Genomic DNA, 19,839 nt, shown 5'->3' on the forward strand with positions numbered 1-19,839 from the left:
CTAGTCTAGCCCTCCTTAATGAGATTTTAAGAAGGAAGCAGTTCCTAATTTGGCTTGTGATGACAGAATACAACACATACTTGATCAGGAACTGAACTGGGTCTTGAACAGACGTGGATCAAGAAGACTGATGGAATAGGGAAGTCTTGCTTCAGTGTCAAGGTGCCACTTTCAGGAAAAGGCAAGGGGCCTGTTACCACTGGGTCCTGTGGAGCCAAAAACATGCCCCGTGAATAATCTTTCATTAACACTACAGAACGTAATATCTAATTGTTACATCCATGTAAAGTGACGGCATATTTACTTTGGAGTTGTAAATTTCTAGTAGAGTATGAGTATTTTATGTGCTGACATGCAGCTTATAATCATCAATGTTTTCCAGTCTCACAGGCTATTTTCTATCTTGCCTGTTTTCCAGTTCCTCACAAAACACATACAGTTCATCCCATCCCACAACCTACTAAACCACAGTGTTCTTTGGGCATAGTCTGGCTGTTTAAATAACCTCTCAAGAATACCTTTCAGGCTGTCAGGTCTTTACAAATTACCCTCCCCATCCTTCCATCTCTTTGATATGGATCCCCAGTGTGCAATGAAAGTGATTGCTAGTCATAACAGTCACACAGCTTGCTCACTGAGGATTAGGTATCACAAGAGGGCCAAGATGATCTCAAACCTTTCTGCTTTCTTGCTGAAGGTAGGCATTATGACTCCCATAGGATCCCAAAGACTTTAGCAGTACAGTGACTAGGAAGAGAAGACACAATACTGTATACCAAGGTCAGAAGGCAATTACTGTCTCTGAGCACAGAAGTGGTAGAAGTGGTCCTCCTTACTTTAACCCAAAGGGCTGAACAATATGAGAGAAGCTAAACTGACAGACTTCTTATATATTCACATACACAGTAAGCAATCTGGGCATGGCTTTTCTTATGAATTAGTGACATCTAAGGACATTCGTCAGTCCCCTGTGGAGTGGAATAAGAACTAGTGAGGATGAGGAGAAACTGCAGGCTTTCCCAAGAGTCCTTAAGAGATGCAAGGAAGAGCACGAAGAGTCATCTGAATTTACACTTCAGGGAGCTGCTTTTTGTTACTGAGGGATTTTCTTTACAACTGTCTGCTGAGGTAGGGTGGCCATTCTGTAATGCATGGAGGGCCATGTAACTTACTCCAGGCCACAGAAAAGAAACTGGTGATATACATTTAGACCCTTGTATAAAATGAATGCAAAATTGTCAGTTATCTGTGAATTACATTTCTCCACTTGGCTGCAAGTCACTCGTATAGGAGATGGAAACTATGACTACCTTATCATAGAATCATAGAATCACAAGGTTGGAAAGGACCTACAAGATCATCTAGTCCAACCGTTCTCCCTTTACCATACCTTAGCTGGTCTTGGTTCTTTAGCTGTAATTAAACTTGCAAGCGCTTACCACATAAAATACTTCAAGCAAAGACATGGTCATACCTCATCATCCCTTATTTGCTGGAACTGTTCCGGGGAAGGAAAGTCAGGGCTTCCTAGTTTTTTCCACTTCAGATAGGGATTGGTTTGGTGGTTGTCCAGGTAATACATCACATACATTGGCTCTTCAGAACACAAATAAAAGACAGTAAATGCTTCAATTGGATTTAAACACCAAAATGAATTAATTTAGCAGAAGGTGTTGAAGTCTTACGTTCTCAAAAGTGATTTCACCAGTTTGGGGTCACTTCCACTGTAAAGTCATAAAAACAGGGCTAGCACTCTTATGAGGCCCTGTAACATATCTCTGCCAAATTCCATACCCAGAATTGAAACCCACTTATTTTCTTTTTTTCTTTTTTTTTTTTTTTTTTTTTTTGCAGAGGTCCTACATGTATTTGTTGGACAACTGCATAAATTGTGTAATCATGTCGTTATGTTGAATGATACTAATAAGAGAATTTGTTGCCCGGTATCACCCAGCTAAGGACACCAAGATGAATAGCTTTCTGAAAAGCTACTTTTTGCACTGCTATTAAAGGCAGGAGCAAAGTGTAAAGAACATTTCCTAAGAGAGCACCATTGTATCTCAGAATGTCTGGGAGTGCTGGAGTGCCCAAAAGACAAGTAAGAGAGTTAGCAAATGAAACTCACTCTCACTAGGAAAAGCAGCTCATCAGTAATGTTTCAGCATACGTTCTGTCCTCGCAATCAATTATGAGAATTGCCTACATGATATCTGTTTACCTCTAAGTTTGGGGAAGTGGGTGGCATTCACTGTGACGGTGTTGATATTGGATGAAGTCCTGTTATCTTCACTTGAATACATCAGCAGAGTAGCTTGCCAACTGTCTGAGGGCTGCAGCTCACTTGGAGTGTGCACAGATGCCAGGACACCAAAGGTGTTGTTTTCAGTGCTTTCACCTTCACTGCTGCTTACTTCTGCAAAAATCTGCTTCTCTCCTTTGAAAAATGTGAAAACTCCGTAAGCACACTAATCAATCCAACTTCTGATGCAAGACGGGTCAAAACAGAGGGATCTGTAGGTTCAGCTATATTCTAGCTTAGTCTACCAGGTGTAGGGCCAGTCAAGCTTGTGTATGGTTTTTGCTACCGAAAAGCATGCACACACTACAGCAGGTCCTATGCTTAGCAATTCAGCTAACAATATCTAAGTGTGCAACCATGAATTAGGATTTCCACCTTGTATGCTGTATGATTCTTACAGCTGGGACGATTTCTTAAAGTCATTTGCAGTCTGAAATGATGGCACACAATGGAAGAACCAGTCCACTAAAAAGAAGTGTTTGGTTTGCAGAATTTATAAACAAAACACTACATTAAATCAAAGAGATGACAGGCTGTCAGGAAGATGTCCTGATCTCACAGAAAATGAGTTTGTTTTATTTAAGAATCACAGTTGAGTACAAAAAGTCCAGCTTTTTATCTAGGGTGAGATAGCCAAAATAATCTCTCTCATGCACGAAGTATCTATGTAGATGAGGTTACTAATGTGCTTCCTAATCAGTGATTACCATACCTAGTAGTGCCAGCAAGCCCATGACAGTCAGCACTGGTTTCCGCACCATCTGGACATGAGGTGGCTTTGTATTATTCATCTGAAAACGTGCTGTCAGAGTCCGCTGTGTGAAGAAATGCGGGTAGTAGCTCAAGAAGGCATTGTCATTACTCAGCAGCGTATAGTTAATGGTGTTGTTGGCTTTGGCAATTAGTAAGTTTTGATGCTGGATGATTACCTGCAAAACAGCAGAGAGGATGCAAAATATCCAACAAACACATCTCTTTATTTGCTTTAATCTTCACAGCGTATGGGGAAGACATGTCACTATCATTTAGAAAAGTGTAAGGAGTTAAACTATTTGTCACAGCTCATGAAGAAGAGTATTTTTTGAGGTGAAAGTTTAAACACAGAAAAATTTAAGTATTCACACAGCTCAGCTGATTAGAAGATTGAAGTGAGCGTTACCAGTAGTCTGCATAAATTCTTAATATATTTCTTTGGTGTCTGAACTACAAATAATATTCCTTGATTGAACAGAAGATTAGTAATCTGGATTTGCCATCTCAAATAAACATTTATTCCAGTTCCAAAGATACTTTCTAGCCATTACAAAGGGCTACAAAGGGAGCTGGGCCTGCAAGTTGCTCCTGGATTCTGTTTCTCAATAAGTAGTTTTACCCATTTGTCACTAACATGGAATAAATTCAGTATTTCACTGGTTATTTTGTCATTTTCCTGCAAATTGTCAGAGCACTCAAGCTCTCTGCCTAACATATTTTGCCTAGGTATAGGAATCAAATAGTACTTAGAAGGATAACAACAGAGAAGGTCTCATTGCGCTTCTCAAATAAGAGCTTTTAACCACGCAGGGCTCTTACTGCTATCTACCAAAGTGTTAATTTTCTGCTGGATTTGTCTTTTCTATCCCTTCATAACACTGTGTGACTGGAAACATTGCTGTTTGCTCTAATGAATTCTCTGCAATTCAGGCAGTGACTTGCTGCTTTGGAGAAGACTTCTGCATGCAGGCTGAAGGAGGTTGTAGCCCTTGTCCCAGAGGTGCAGGTGAATAGATGTATCCCGTTCCCAGGTGAAACGCATGGTGCCATATTTGCTATAGGAGATAGTGGCTCTCAAAACAACACACAGCAGTAACTGTTGCTATGTAGGGGCGAAAGCTGAGCTTGCTCTGGGTACAGAATACAGATCCTGCAAGGGCATGCTGAACATTCTCTTCTACTTCTGCTTTTCCAAGCACGAGCAGTAATGACTAGCATTAATTAATAAGACCATATGTATGGAGTCATTATGCAAAGCCAAAGAACAGGCCTGTGCTTAGAAATCAATTTACTTCTTAATTATACTTGATGTCCCTTGATAAGATGAACTTGTGAAGAGGCTGGAAAATAACAACCCACAGAAGGGAGGTGGCAATAGCAGTGTTACACAGAGAGAGAATGGGTAGTCTTACAGGTGAATCTAACTGGGGGACTGTACACAATATCCAGCACATTCTCCAACATGTGGAAGGCTAGATGCCAGCTGTCTTTCTTAAGGGAAGATGAATAAATTTAATATAAATTAAATAAAGCTACTGGGAACAAAGAATTCAGGGGAACACCTGCTATATCTGAATTTTCTCGTCTCCATTATTAATATTAAAATATTAACAATAAAAATTAAAAACCGAATACTGTTGCAAAATGGTCTACTTTTACAATTGCATTAATGCTTCAAGACTCTACTATGACAAGACCGTCAATGAACTGAGTTACCTTTACAACCATAGCTGCATATGTCACATCAGCTCGCCACAGTTGTGGAACAGACCATCCAACCATTGGATCTGCTTCATCATTGTATATGGGAATGGAAGCAAAATTTGGAAATAACTTCTGAATTTGGTCAACTGCTTCCACTTCTTGTTGCAAGATGTAGAGAGAACGCCCACCTCCCTGCAACAATATTTCATATATTCTTAGTAAAAGTGAGCAAATAGTAGTAACCACAGAGATGCACCAACACATTTTGAAAATATATTCCTGGGTATACATTCTTCCTGAAAGTTTCTTTAGAACAAATAATTGTATTTCCTGCCATAGGCTGCACACTCACAAGGAAACCAACATCATAAACCAGAATAAGACATAACTTAGACTGAATTGCTTAAAAATAGCTTTAAATTGAAGTCCTGGACTAACCTTCTTATGAAGAGAGATGTAGTCCAACCTTACACCAGTCTCTCTTGTGAAAAAGTTGGTTCCATTGTAGCAGTGATACAAAAGACTCCAGCATATGGGTGACTTGGGAAAGGGGTGGAAGGAGTCCCCAGGTCCTCCAAATTTTAGCAGAGTACTAGCTGCTCTTAATCCTTCTGAGCAAGCATCATAATAGTTGAGAAACCCTGAAGTCCAAGCAGATCCACATAACAACAGAGATAATTCAGAATCTTGATCTAAAACTAAAGATAACTCTTTTACTCTATTACTCTATTATTGCATTTATTTGGACTGATAATATGAGAATACATTAAAGCCTCCACTGCATTCACAAGGTTCTTCCTAAGGTCTTGTGAGTTCAGGGTCCTAAAGCACATATCCGACAATGAATTACTTTCCTCTTACTGCATCCTGTTACCTCCTGTAAACTTATTTTATAACCAATCAATGGTCTTAAGAGTGTAATTTGTGTTCTGTTTTCCCTATTCTGCTATCCCTGTACTTATACTGATATTCAAGCAAGGGACAGTGTCATTATTGTAGTCAGTAACATGGCTGTAGCATAAAAGATTAGATACTTTTTTCATGCTTAACTCTCAGATCTATTTTATTCATTCAACAGCATTTCTCCTTCTTCACTGTTCCCCATTCAACACACATACCACACAAACTCTTCTAACATTACTACACTAGTAAGTGCTCAAAAATGTGCTTACCTTTCACTGTCATAGACACATTGTCAAAGTCATGGTGATCTGGTTCATTCCAAGTTTCAAAATTCCATTTAGCAACATGCTCCAATCCGTATCTATCTGCGCAAGAGGCCTCATTTATCAGTGAGTTGCAGTGCATGTACAGGTAATCCTATCAGCTAGTCATGTGCTGTGTGTTAAGGTATACACCCAGAGATACAACAGGGTGTAAATTATCTCTTTTTAATAATCATAAAAATGCAATTTTGGTAATTTCAAAATGATCTTTCATCTTGGGTATAACAATAGTGGAGAAATGAAAAGACCACCAGCACAAGACTGCAGACTTGAGGTGATGTGGGTAATAGCTTTGTTGTCAACACACATTGACTGCATGAGGCCTAGACTAAAGCATCTGATGCATTAGAAATTCTTAAAGCTGCCATGTAGTATGTATTCAGGCTATCATGCCCTAGCACAAGCAATACAAATTAAAATTCAGTCCTCACAGGTAGGCCAAATGGGCTACCCAGACCACACACTGTACATTATGGCTCTTGGCTGTGGATAAGTTAAATGGGGCTACTGTCCCATTTGCTATTCTGATATGCATATTTTCCTGTTCAGTGCTGAAATGTATCATCAAGAAACTCTAACAAGCCACAGAACATGCCCTGTGGCGCAAGTGGTAGCAGTGACGCTCTGCTACACAGGAGACTCGAATCCCGGGGGTTGGACTCGATGATCTCTAAGGTCCCTTCCAACCCGCACGAAACTATGAAACTATGAAACATTGTGAGGTAGCTAAAAAGGACTACAGTACAATAAGTAATAGGGCTGTTCCATTTTTTTTGGAACTTACCTATGTATCTGTTGGCCAGAAGTGTAACTAAGTTCCTCCATCTTATTACTTGCCCTTTATCTTCAAAATTTAGAAAATATCCTGATGGATTCCCCATCAATTCAAATCCTAAAACAGACACAAAATATGAGGTTCTTTTCATTTTTAACATTATCCCCTTTTAATTAGTGAAAGGGTTATTGTATTATTTGAAGCAAACTCATTAGTGAAGAAGCAAAGATAATGAAGAAACATCAATAAGTTGTCTTTCTTTCCTGTATCTACATGTTTTCTCTGGGAATATTTCAGATTTGAGTTTGCTCACATTTGTTCCTTGCTGATGACAACAGTAACCAAAATAAATGCTTACCATCATAAATCTGGTGCAGAGGGGGAACTTTAGACAGTGGATATCTGCAGAAATTCAGGGGATACTGTACCTTGAGAACCTGCTTCTATGGCCCCTTTAGGGGGCAAGTTCTGGAGGTAGGGAGCTGCTCTTACCTGGAATAAGCTTATTTTCCCACAGACGATCCATAAGGTTATCCAAGGCAGTAAAATTGTAATAAAGTTTCTCATTGACCATTCTGGAAAAAAAAAAAAAAAAAAAAAAAAGATTAATAAAGTAGTTAAACGTAAATGCTGTTGTACTTGGTTGCAGATAATGAGTCAGATGCCTGCTTTCTTTTGGCTGTCAAAATCCACACATAACTAGGGTTCTTAGAACTGTACACTGATTTCCTTCCTCTGAGGGGTGTTCAGCACAAGCAAGCCATTTTTCTTGTCCAACACATGCCCTTTTCCTACTTCAGCAGCAGCAACAAAAGCAATGTAATGCAAAGGATGCTTGTTGGGTTTTGAGCGCTTAGTGTTAGTTTCTCTAAATTTTTTTCTGAAGTGCATTTCTACCACCTGCGGAGCAAAACAGATTAGGCAAAAAAAAAAAAAAAAACAACAAACCCAAACAAACAAACAAAAAAAAAAAAAGAAAAAAAAAAAGAAAAAAGAAAAAACATAATCCAAGCCGTATTTACCATACTAACTCCATCTGTGATACAACCAAGTACATACTTATAGTCCCAGGAGGTCACATTCTTACCAGAGACCTGAGGCCAGCTGTTCTCTTTCAGGGTATGCCCGGCCACCATGACAGACACTGTTGTGTCTGCAACTACTTGTTGTTGTGTAGCAAACTACAGGTTTGCTGTTCCTACCAAAGTCAAACAATGTAGCAGAATGATGAAATAACTAAGCAAATGGCAGGCAGATTTATTTTACTACTTACTTTAGTGCCCATAGAGCATTTCTGAAGTTACTGCTGGACTTAGTAAAGTGGTTGTTTTTTTCAGTTTGGGTTTGTTTTTTTTCTTTCAGACAGACATTTAAAAAAAAAAAAAAAAAAAAAAGAAGTCTGTCAGTCCCATTCCAAAGTTCAAAGACAAATATTTTGCTGCCGAATGTAGTTTTGCTCCCACAGATCCATTAACTATTTCCAGTTATACCCTGTGTTCTATTGAAATATTTGCTTACTTGCATACTTACATTCAGCGAGCATAGAAATGATTAACTCTACTGTCTTGTAAATACTTAATAATGCCACACAAATAATAGCAGAAGAACAAAAGTTCTTTCTAACAGCAGTCTAACAGCAACATAGTACTATATGAAAACACAGAAGTATAAACACAGCCCTCTATCCTATACGTGTATCCTTAAGATCTCAACACATCTATTTTTTTCCTCCTTCCTCCGCTAGGTTAAGCACTTAAAACAGAATGCCAATGCCAGCCATAGCAGAGGAAGCAGTAAATTATACACTGTACTGTGTGTTTAAGTGTAGAAGCATGTTTTAATTCCTTTGCCTGGCCTGCCACTTTACAAGAATCATTTCATCCTTGCAAATAGATTACAAAGTATTCTGCTATTTACAAAATACTTACTTGAGTGGTACAATTGCCACTTTCACAGACTTTGTTCTTACCCTTAGTAAGGTGTCAAATTAATGACTTATCACCAAGAAACATAAAATTTAAGCTGCATCACTACGTGTCTTGGGGTGTCTGGAAGCAATGCTGGCTGCCACGACTGAGACAAGACGTTATCATTTCCAAACATTCTGCATAATAAATATTGGCTCATCTGTCAGGCTGACAAGACATGATAGCAAATAAATTTTTATGACACTAATGACAAGATCAAAACTGATCAACTCAGCAGTCAAAAGACTGCATTGTCTTTGATAATAAACTTGCAAACTCCTACAGATCTTCAAGCTTTCTCTCTCTCTCTTCCCACTTACAGAGTGTGAAAACTCTTTGAGAACAGCCCTGTGGAGAATGATGTGGGATTTTGGTAGACAAAAACCTGTACTTGAACCAACAGTGCGAAGTGGCAGCCCAGAAGGCCAATGATGTCCAGGGCTGCATCAAAAGAGGGGTAGCCAGTAGAGAGAGGGAGGGGATAGTCCCTCTCTGCTCTGCCTTTGTGAGGCCCCATCTGGGGTAGTATATTCAGGTCCCTGGCACAAGGAAGATGTAAAGCTGGAAAGCTGTCAGAACAGGTCCAGGGGAGGCCATGAGGACAATCAGAGAGGGCTGGAGCATCTCTCCTATGAAGACAGGCTGAGGGAGCTGGGATTATTCAGCTTGGAGGAGTGAAGGCTCAAGAAGACCTCGCTGTAGCCTTAAAGGGGGCTTATCAACAGCTGGGAGATTGACTTTTTACACGGGCAAATAGCAGTATAGCTAGAATGAATTCTAGCCAGTTCCTTACTCAAAGAAGGGTATACCTGTCCAGGTCACGGGCATTCAGTTATCTCCAGGAGAATACTATAGAGACTGTGTCAAAGGCTTTGCTGAAGTCTAGGTAGATTATATCAACAGCCTTTCCCTCATCTACCAGTCTGGTCACCCAGTTGTAGAAGAATATGAGGTTGGTCAAGCTAAACCTGCCTTTCACAAACCAACACTGACTTGGCCTGATCCCCTGGATGCCATGCACATGCTGTGTGATCTCACCCAGGCCTGTAGTTCCCCAGATCCTCCTTACAGCCCTTCTTGTCACATCAGCAAGCCTCCAATCCACTGAGACCTCTACAGACAACCAGGAACACTGGCAGATGGCAGAGAAGAGCTCGGCAATCACCCCTGCCAGCTCCTTCAGCACCTGAGGGGGGATCCCATCCAGTCCCATGGACTTGTGACAGTACAGATGGATGAGGAGCTCTTTAACTGTCTGCGGGCTATATTCTGCTTTCCATCCCAGATCAGGGCATAAAGTGTCCTGAGGATAACTGATCTGCCTATTAAAGGCAGATGTAAAGAACATGTTGAGGACCTCAGTCTTCTCTTTGTCCTCAGTGGTCACATTCCCCACTGCATCAAATAAAGGATGGACATTTTCCTTGGTTCTTCTTTTACCATTGATATATTTATAAAAGGATTTCTTATTCTCTTTTACTGTAGAGGCCAATCTGAGTTCAAGTTGGGCTTTTGCCTTCCTTACTTCCTCTCTGCATACCTTAGCAACTTCCTTGTAATCTCCCCAAGTAGCCTGTCCCTGCTTCCAGAGGACACAGACTTTCTTTCTCTGCCAGAGTCTCAACAACAGTTCCTGATTCATCCACACTGTTCTTCTTCCCCTACAGCTCGCCTTACAGCACTCAGAGACAGCCTGTTCTTGTGCCTTTAAGATTTCCACCTTGAGGAGCATCCAGGCTTCCTGGATCTCTTTATCCTTAAGGAGCAACTCCCAAGAGACTCCTGCAACAAGTGTCCTGAACAGGTCAAAGTCTGCCCTCTGGAAGTTCAAGAGAGCAGTTTTACTAGTCACCCTTCTGACATCTCCAAGAACAGAGAATTCTACAACTTCATGGTCGCTATGCCCAAGACATTCCCCAACCTTCACATCACCTACCAGTCCTTCAGTGTTATTGAAGAGCAGGTCTACCAGGGCACCACCCCAGGTAGGCTTTTGTACCAGCTGTGTAAGGAAGCAATCTTCCACACACTCTAGAAACCTCTTGGACTGCTTCTCCTGCTCTGTGTTATATTCCATACATGTATCAGGGAAGTTGAAGTCTCCCATAAGAACAAGTGCTGGCAACCGTGCAACTTCCACAAGCTATTCACAGAATGCCTTGTCCATGTCTTCATCCTGATTAGGCAGTCTATAGTACTCCCCCACCAAGATGTTACCCCTACAGCCAACATCTCCCTGATCCTTACCCACAGACATTTACCCACAGATTACTTTATCATTCCCAACCCCAAACTCTTCAACATCAAAACTGTCTTTAATATAAAGGGCTACACCAGCACCCTTCCTTCCTCGTCTATCCCTTCTGAAGAGCTTGTAACCATCCATCACAGTACTCCAGTCATAAGAGTGGTCTCATCATGTTTTAGTAATAGCAACTAGGTCACAGTTTGCCTGATGCACTCCTGGAACTGTAGGTGCCCATCCCCAGGGGTGTTGAAGGCCAAGCTGAATGGGGCCTTGGACAGCCTGATCTTGTCAATGGCAACCCTGCACACAGCACATTTAAAGACTCTTCCAACCCAAACCATTCTGTGATTCTCTAATTCCATGAATATTTTTTAAGATCTTCATGTTGTGAATCTTATCCATTCCACTTTCATCTTATTCCTCATTTACTCACTCAGTCTCTCATCACAGAAGTGATAAGCTTGCTTTAGCAAGTCTGCAATCTAGCTCACAGCCAGATCTGCTTCAGTTAGCACAGCTGTTGCTTCTGCTCCTTGGCCTATGGCTATAGCTTCCTTCTGCTCAGCAGGTTGCATCTTTCTCTCTTTTGTCCTAAGTTGATCCTTCCCAGGGGTACAGTAGTAAAGTCTGAAAAAGACTTTAGAAAGCAAGCATGCACACAGACATTGGACCAAATATCTTATCTGTAAAGACAGCGAGAAATACACAGGCAGGGTGTGCTTCTGTTCCAGGTAATCTTCCGCTGGGTATTGAACCTCTGATAATATGTGAAGGTAACTTTATCAAATGTCAATGAACAAAATTCTCTGTAAGAGGAAATACTGTGGCTGACCTCAATTGGTACATCACAGACCTGCTTAGGACATGAAAGACAGCATATGGGGTAACCATCAGCAGAGGTCTTCTAATGAAGAGCACTTTGTCTGGCCTAGCATTAATATGAACAGGAGATACCTACATATTAGAGTAGTGCATTTCTTATTCAGACATTCCACTCAACTTGTGTAGCCTCCCTTAGCATTTCTGATGGACATAAACACCACACAAGTCAAAAGCTTAACTTGCTTTCATCAGTGCCTGAGAACAGCAATAGCAGCAGGGCCAGATGTGTCTGTTGCTTGTTGCTTGTCTGTTGCTCTCTTCTAGCAGGTTAGTGGTGGTGGCTAACACGAGTCTCAGAGCAGCAGAACCTGTTTACATCTTCACTGGAAACTTCTGTTGGAAAAGATTGGTGGTCTAATTGTGGATGCAGACAAAAACAGAAAATGGGCACAAGATGAAAGCAGAGGTGAGGTGCAAATAATCTCTTAACAGTAAACATAATTTTTCCATGGGGCATTGTCTGACTTCAGAATTGAAAGCTGCAGCCCACAAGGGAGCCACCTAAAGAAAGTGTCTCATCTGTAGGAGGATTTCTATATTACCTAGAGATAACTGAAATTGGGGCCCAAGATACTAGGCAAGTTGCTATCATGTTAGCTGAGATTATGATCATGTCACATACAAGTACTAGTTTGACAAAGGTGTTTAGCTGTATGCTGGAACATCACTATGTGTCCTGGCAAACTGCTTCATGCAAGCAAACTCTCCTTTGGGCTATAGTGCCAGGATGTGGCTCTTGGCTGTGCCGGGCAGGCACTGTTGTTCTTATGACTTAATATGCACAGTAATCAGGTGCCACCTCTAAAGTGTAAACAACTGTTGTAGGCGACTACTACAAAGAGCATCCTTAGATACAGTAACCAGAGGAACTGCTTGCTGCATTTTTAGCATCCCTGATGCAATTTTAATAGACCACAAATCTCCAGAATAGACAAAACATATTTGATGAAACAAAAAACGTCCTTCTGCTCTGAGTCTTACTTTTGACAAGCACAGAGAAAAACAACTTCTAGAAAATGTTCACTGGAAAAATGAAGGCACAAGCACCGATAAGCTCTGTCAGTTCAACCTCTAACTGCCACAATGCTCTCCAGAAGGACCAATCTTCAGAAGCAGGTGTCTTCTTTAGCCAGGAAAGTAGGCTGTGAAGCGACAGTAAATCACATAAGTTGCAGGCACAGCATCTTCAAGATGAAAGTCAAGAGCTATAGAGGGGATACATACGCAAGTTTACCTTTTCCAAGAGGCCAACCTGCTGCTCACTAAGTCCCTCTTACAACACAAAAGGATCTGCATCCCTGTTTTTTGGCAGCTGTGAGGAATGATATGGAGCCAGCATAAAGTTCAGACTGTTACAAAGAGCTTGTTTGGTCCAAAATCACCAACTGTATAAATTTAATTCCTTTTCTGCTGATTACTTTAAAATTTCCTGGCCTCAGAAGCAGGTCCTAGGAGACTGTTAGTATTATGGAAATGATATCTCAGAGAGAAGGGCAGAGTGTATTTCATGAGCATTCACCTTTCCAGAGGTCACCTTTTCAGTGGCTATTGCTCCGAGTTTCATCAACACCAACTAAAAAAAAACCTACTAAATTGATACCTCAGGTTTAAGCAAAGATCATTAATGAATAACTATGAAATTAGCAGGCCCCTGGGTTACTAATAAACAACACTCTCCCTTCTGAACTCAGTGGAATCCGGCAGTATGGTACTCATTCACAGTAGGTAGAACTGCTTCTACCATGTCCTTGCTCTACTCAATCTCATTTCATACAATCATTACATGTATGGAAGTCCTTTTCTGTGAAATCCTTGTACCCCAAAATAACCATGATCACTCAACCATTTGGAGGTTCACAAATGTTAATTATTCCTTCCTACCAGTTCTTAAACAAAACATGATCTGTGCTTTTCACAAAGGCATTACAGGCCAGAAAGCCTAATTTAGACAATTTTTCCGAACTGAAAGGCCAAATATTACTTTACCCCTGCTAAATAACTGGCATATTTTGTAACTTCCAGTTTTATTTGTTAGCATTAATACAAATTTCATTTGCTTCCCAGCTATATCATCTGTGTAAACACAGACTTAAAATCTGCCTGCTTACAGCACAGCTTCTGCATGGAGGCTTCTACACAGAGGCAGAATGCCAAAGACTCAATTCCACGCTATGCCTCTCTGAGGACAGAACTGGGTCTATACTCAGCATAATTCACTCTCCCTGTACGGTGAATGAGTCAGCCCAGCAGTAAGTGAAGGGAGGATACACCGCAAACTGCACAGCCAGGCAGCATCCAGCCCTTGCTGATGTCACAGCCTGTCACAGTTAATCTATCCACACAACCAACCAGCACGATGCACGCACAAAATGAAGGACGGGTATGAATCATTGTGGCTTAGAAACAAACAGGCTTCATCCATGCAAAACACGTCTTTTTTTATTGGAATTCACTACCTCTTCTAGAAGCCAGCCTGGAGGCTGTGCATTCAGCTGAATCTTTTTATTTTGAAATATATAAAATCAAATTTGTATTTCATTTATAGAGCATTTTAATTAGCTCCTTTCTTCTTTGAAATCAGTATTATTTGACCTTTACCTTGCAAAGCAACTTACAAAATCTGTGACCTGGCTAAATCTCACATGCACAGAAATGTAAGAAAACAATGAATGCTTTCAAGCTGATGCTAATTGAGGCCTATGATTTCCTATTTCTTACTCAGCCTGCTTTTGTGAGCACAGTCCTTCCTTCAGCAATGTGCATGTTGGTTGTGGGGGGAAGAAAAAAAGAGAGGCAGACAAAGCATCAGAAGCTTCCTTTGCCAAGGTGAGTTAGCTTGTTAGGAAAATACTGTTAGTCTGTTGTGTCTCTAACCCCCATCTCCCTCCTTTTGGAACAAATTTAAGACATAAAAGGGAAAACAGGCTACAAATTCATAGCAATTTAGGCCATAGCAAAAGGCATTTTGCAACCTGGCCTCTCTAGATGTGAACAGATCCCATTAAATTATCTAGGCTTGTATAATTTATTCCTGTGAGATGTTGTGATCTCTTGCTGAGATCTGCTGTGTCTACATTCACCTGCAATGGGAATTAAACTGTAATAATAACAAGAATCCAGAAAAGGGACCAGTTTTTTATTGATTCTTGGCTACATGTTTAAAGGCACTTTGAAAGGTAGGCTCAGACACTGCTGGGTTTCTTAAGCAGACCTTTCTTTCTGACTGGGTTTGATATATGGCAATGATTTTGCTTCTGCATTAGCACATGACTACCAGCAGTTGAAAGTTTACTATATTTTTACACCGTCCTTGCTGATGGCACTCTAAATGATGTCAGCTATAAGCAAACTTTTAGAGAGTTGAGCAGGGAGACTAACTCCATAGTAAGTGCTAACAATAACAAAGAATTACAGAAAAGCAAAAGCGTGGACTAAACATTAAAGTGCCAAAGACACTCAGCAAGCAATCAGCTGATGTATTTCTCTAGTGTCTTGCTGAAGTTCAGACTGCACATGGTGTCTAAGCCCAGATGCTGCTGGATATGCCCATATGCATGACTGATGTCCTTCCAGGTATGTAATTTGTATGTTAATCCTTGTTTGTGGACAGACAGAACTAACTATTCTGAATATATCATTTACTTGCAAAGTGAGAAATAAATGATACTGTGTCCACTTTCTAATTTACTGATGTTTAATAACTTACGATGGTAAAAAGGCAGTATGAATATGACTTGCTCTTAATTTTTTCTGAGTTTTTGTGATGAGTTGTTTCTGAATACTTCAAAACTTAAATGTTTTAACATCTGTTAAATGAGCAGCTCTTTAAAAAGCAGACATGTCACTTTATGGCTCTTGAAATGCAAAAGACAACAATACCTCTTATAATTAATTTGATAAAAAGAATCAGTTGCAGACAGTTATTCAATAACATACAAACTCATAGCTTTCAGTACACTTTTAGCTGATAACATTACTCTGAACCTTGTTTTGGCATTATAGCATAGGGTAGTGATATATGATCACTAATAGTTTTTCCACTACATGGTCTTCTTTGCTCCATGTATAATCTTTTTTTTTTCTATATGCTCCTGAAAACTTTCAGTAATATGGAAAATCTTTTCAAAATATAAGTATCTTCTTTGCTTATGAAAAATGAAAATTTAGTTCACAATGCAGTAAGTGCTCTGTTTTCTTTGCATACCAAAAAGGGTTTTTGAATATCCAGTCAAGATCACAAATGAATGTGATGTACAGACGAAGAGGTTTCACTGTTGCTTAAAAACTATCCTTGCCATAGTAAATCTGCTTCTACAATTTACAGGTATCACTAGTAACATTCATCCTGAACTGATGAATAAACAGAGTTCACAGTTCTGCCTGCTTATGGATGAAAATGTGAAAAGGAGATCACAGCCCCCAGTCTGGAAAACAACTTTCTCACAGGAGAGATGACATAGTTTCAGAGAAGCTGAGTGTTGGGAGAGGTTGCAATATTTTTTGCTGTTGTTTTTAAATGAGATAGTAACAAAATCTTTGAAAGTAATTTTCAGATGTTAAGGCAGATTCTTGAAAGTCATTACTAAGGGCATCAATTCTGGAACCTTGTTGCAGTTTTGTTTACGAGGCAGACAAGTCATCCATATTTTACAGTAAAAGCCATCTGAAGGTATGCAAATTCTTCCTGGACATAAAAGTCAGTGGCCAAGCTTCCACTATAATGTATTTTCATGAAAATCCTTTTTCCAGTGTTTAATTACCATGGACAGCTCATCACTGTGTTAAGGGCTGCTCTGCACACAGCCTTACCTTAACTGCATTTAACATAGTTTATTTTTTATCTTGACAAAACAAGTATACAAAGCCCTTGCAACTGTTAGAGCAGACCATACTTCTGTTTGGTCTCCACATAGTATTAAAACAGAATAGCAGAGATGAGTAAGAAGGCATAGATTAACAGCCCCTGTAGTTTAACATATTCATGCTTATCTTCTACCTGTAATTACAATCTACAGGACAAAGATACTGCTACTATTTATTTGTGTTATCTCACTTTAAATGCTACTGGAGTAATACAATTGGACAGATTCAATCTATATCACAACACAACTTCTAATCTACCCTTGTAGAAAGCTGTGCTCCTGAGGAACTGTGCTACTGTGCACTGATAAGAAATCTGTTGTGGATCTACTGCAGCTGCTTTGTGCCATTGGTAAGTGCTATGCAACTGGCTTTATGTTCTTTGTGGGCATAATGCATATTAAAGAACAGTCTTGTTTAGTTTTATTCAGATACATGTTTGTTTGCATTGAACTTTACTGATCTAAGAGTTTGTCCTGACATTAGGGACCACAGAAAGCAAGAAGAAATAAAAAACCTAACTGATAATATACTCCCACATACACATCATTTTCAGCTGCACTTTTCCTGCTCTTGCCACAGCTAGAGAATAAATGTTAGGCATAAAAGGTAAGGGCTTTCAAAAGTCCTGGAACACTGCATTTGTAATTTTCCCAGGTGATGCTTGCAGGAACACAGGAGATGTGCCAGCAATTTTCATTTAACAGATTCTATGCTGTTGGAAGGATTTAGTTTCTGGTCCTTGTATTTTCTTCTGTGGATAGACTGCAGACTTGGTGGCCTCCCTAATACTTATCTTGTTACAAGATCCTGGTATACTGGTGGTTATGGGGGTTGAGCAGGAGGGAGTGGAAGCAGGCAGAAAGATGTAGAAATGTTTTTTACAGATTGTTCTGGGCTAAACTTCCACTATATGTCTGTCAAAGATTCCATCGTCTTTTGTCAAAAGAATTCCATTCAACTGTTTTCCTCTAATTCTGCTCTTTTAGAGAATTACAAAAAATGTTAACTGTGAAAGTGTTGGAGGACCTTGACGAAAGGACTGTGTGGTGAATGCTCTCATCTTTCCTGTAACATCACAATCAAATGTCTGCAGTTTTGATTGATTTCTAGGCCTAAGTTTGAATTGCAAAGTTCAAGTTGCCCCTGAACTTTGAAAAGAACATTCTTGACATTTTATTGTATTTATTATTAGTCATGGTCTGAACTTCAAACAGTTACTCTTGAATACTCGGAGGATCTGTAGTTTATCCTTCATTGAGATGTTTGGGCAACCAGTGGAACTCACAGACAGTACTGCAACTCCAGGCACCCTGCAAATGATCATTCTTCCAACAACACACCCATGAACACAGGCTGAAGAAGTTGGGGTTGTTCAGCATAGAGATGAGATGGCGCTGGGAAGACCTTATAGTGGCCTTCCAGTACCTGAACATGGCCCACAGGAAAGATGGGGAAGAATACATCAGTGAGTGTAATGAAAAGACAAGGGGTAATGGTTTTAAGCTATAAGAGGGCAGGTTTAGTTTAGACATCAGAAGAAATTATTTAATAAGAGGGTGGTGAGAAACTGGAATGTGTTGCCCAGAGAAGCTGTGGAAGGCATGTCCCTTGAAGTTGGATGAGACTTAAAGCAATGTGGTCTAGTGAGATGGGCCCCTTCTGCCCAAGGCAGAAGGACTGGAACTAGATGATCTTTAAGGTTTGTTCCAACCTAAACCATTCTATCCATCCAGAATTTTATGAAAACAAAGTTAGAAAGTTACAACTGACTATCAGGGATCAACCAATAAATATATGCTCTGTAGTACTCTTAAATGTCTGGGAAAGGTGCTGTCAGAATGAAGTGCAGAGAGGTCTATTTAAAAAAATTTTAAGTGGGAGAGAACCCAACTAATTTGCATTTTCCAGTACTGCAAAAAATGATCGCATTGGAAACACACTGTAAAGGAAAATAGAGTAAGCAAGTTTTGTTGGTCATTTTGTTTCATGACTGATGATTCCCAGGGGTCAGCACTGGGGCCTGTCCTGTTTAATATATTCACTGATGACCTAAATGAGGGGACTGAGTGCATCCTGAGTAAGTTTGAAGATTACACCACACTGGGAGGAAGGGTTAATTTGCCTGGGGCTAGGAAGGCCCCTCAGAAGGATCTGGGTCTGGTGGATAGCTGGGCTGAAGCCAATGGGATGAATTTCAACAAGACCAAGTGCCAGGTCCTGCACTTTGGTCAGAACAACCTTACGCATTGCTACTACAGGGTTGGGGCAGAATATCTGTAACACTGTGTGGAAGAAATACACTTGGGGGTGTAGACCAAGAAAGCCAATGACATCCTGGCTTGTATCTGAAATAGTGCAGCCAGAAGGAGCGGGGAAGTGATCAAGCCCCTGTACTCAACTCTGGTGAGGCTGCACCTCAAGTACTGAGTTCAGTTTTGGGCCCCTCACTACAAGAAAGACAGTAAGGCCCTGTAGCATGTCCAGATAAAGGCAATGAAGCAGGTGAGGAGTGTGGAGTACGAGTTATAGGAGGAGCAGCTGAGGGAACTGGGATTGTTTAGTCTGGAGAAGAGAAGGCTTGAGGGTGACCTTATAGATCTCTACGATTGCCTGAAAGGAAGCTGTGGCCAAGAGGGGATCAACATCTTCTTCCAGGTAATAGGAAAAAGGACAAGAGGGAATAGCCTCAAGTCAAGCCAGGAAAGGTTTGAGTTGGATATTAGGAAAAAATTTATTCTCAGAATGTGTGGTTAGGCACTAGAATGGGCTGCCCAGGGAGGCGGTAGAGTCACTGTCCCCAGAGGTGTTCAAGAAACATTTTGATGTGTTAGTGAGGTACAAGTTCAGTTATATTGCTAGCAGGTGAATAGTTGGACTGGATGGTCTTGGAGATCTTTTCCAACCGCAGGAATTCTATGATTCCATAAAGAACATGGCATTCACAACTTAAGAGGTTGTTTGAGAATATAAGCCTTGGTTCCAAGAAACAGGTACCAAAATAGGTGAAAGGATAGATTTGAAAGACTGGGTTTGATTCAGATTGCTTTATGTTCGGAAATAACTACCACAAGCCTGAAAAGAAACAAACAGAAGCAATGAAGCCACTTTCTGTTCTATCGTAG

The 19,839-nt window shown here is 40.4% G+C and overlaps 2 protein-coding genes across 18 annotated transcripts in view; one reads left to right on the forward strand and one right to left on the reverse strand.

Annotated features, from left to right (window-relative positions):
- IDUA (alpha-L-iduronidase) overlaps nt 1-19,839 on the reverse strand; it is a 48,272-nt gene that overhangs the window by 6,266 nt on the left and 22,167 nt on the right. For 2 of the 4 annotated variants that reach the window (XM_015849569.2, XM_032441188.1), the window contains exons 3-11: nt 7,250-7,332; nt 6,767-6,874; nt 5,929-6,024; nt 5,195-5,397; nt 4,769-4,948; nt 3,012-3,228; nt 2,219-2,434; nt 1,475-1,596; nt 81-206 (exon numbers count right to left, since the gene is read on the reverse strand). In XM_015849569.2, the coding sequence (XP_015705055.1) occupies nt 81-206; nt 1,475-1,596; nt 2,219-2,434; nt 3,012-3,228; nt 4,769-4,948; nt 5,195-5,397; nt 5,929-6,024; nt 6,767-6,874; nt 7,250-7,332 (1,351 nt within the window). Of the gene's footprint in view, nt 1-80; nt 207-1,474; nt 1,597-2,218; nt 2,435-3,011; nt 3,229-4,768; nt 4,949-5,194; nt 5,398-5,928; nt 6,025-6,766; nt 6,875-7,249; nt 7,333-7,844; nt 10,393-19,839 lie in introns of those variants that run through there. The other 2 variants (XM_015849571.2, XM_015849572.2) reach the window with 2 other exon arrangements.
- SLC26A1 (solute carrier family 26 member 1) overlaps nt 1-19,839 on the forward strand; it is a 38,199-nt gene that overhangs the window by 3,331 nt on the left and 15,029 nt on the right. For 3 of the 14 annotated variants that reach the window (XM_032441181.1, XM_032441183.1, XM_032441187.1), the window contains exons 1-2: nt 14,577-14,680; nt 16,984-17,066. Coding sequence is in view for 6 of the 14 variants with exons in the window: in XM_032441177.1 (XP_032297068.1) it covers nt 10,616-10,709; nt 16,984-17,066 (177 nt within the window). In the remaining 8 variants the exon portion in view is untranslated. Of the gene's footprint in view, nt 1-10,586; nt 10,710-12,146; nt 12,261-14,576; nt 14,681-15,342; nt 15,428-16,983; nt 17,067-19,839 lie in introns of those variants that run through there. The other 11 variants (XM_015849561.2, XM_015849560.2, XM_032441186.1 and 8 more) reach the window with 8 other exon arrangements.

The sequence above is a fragment of the Coturnix japonica genome, chromosome Z (assembly GCF_001577835.2).
Source record: "Coturnix japonica isolate 7356 chromosome Z, Coturnix japonica 2.1, whole genome shotgun sequence".
NCBI lineage: Eukaryota > Metazoa > Chordata > Aves > Galliformes > Phasianidae > Coturnix > Coturnix japonica.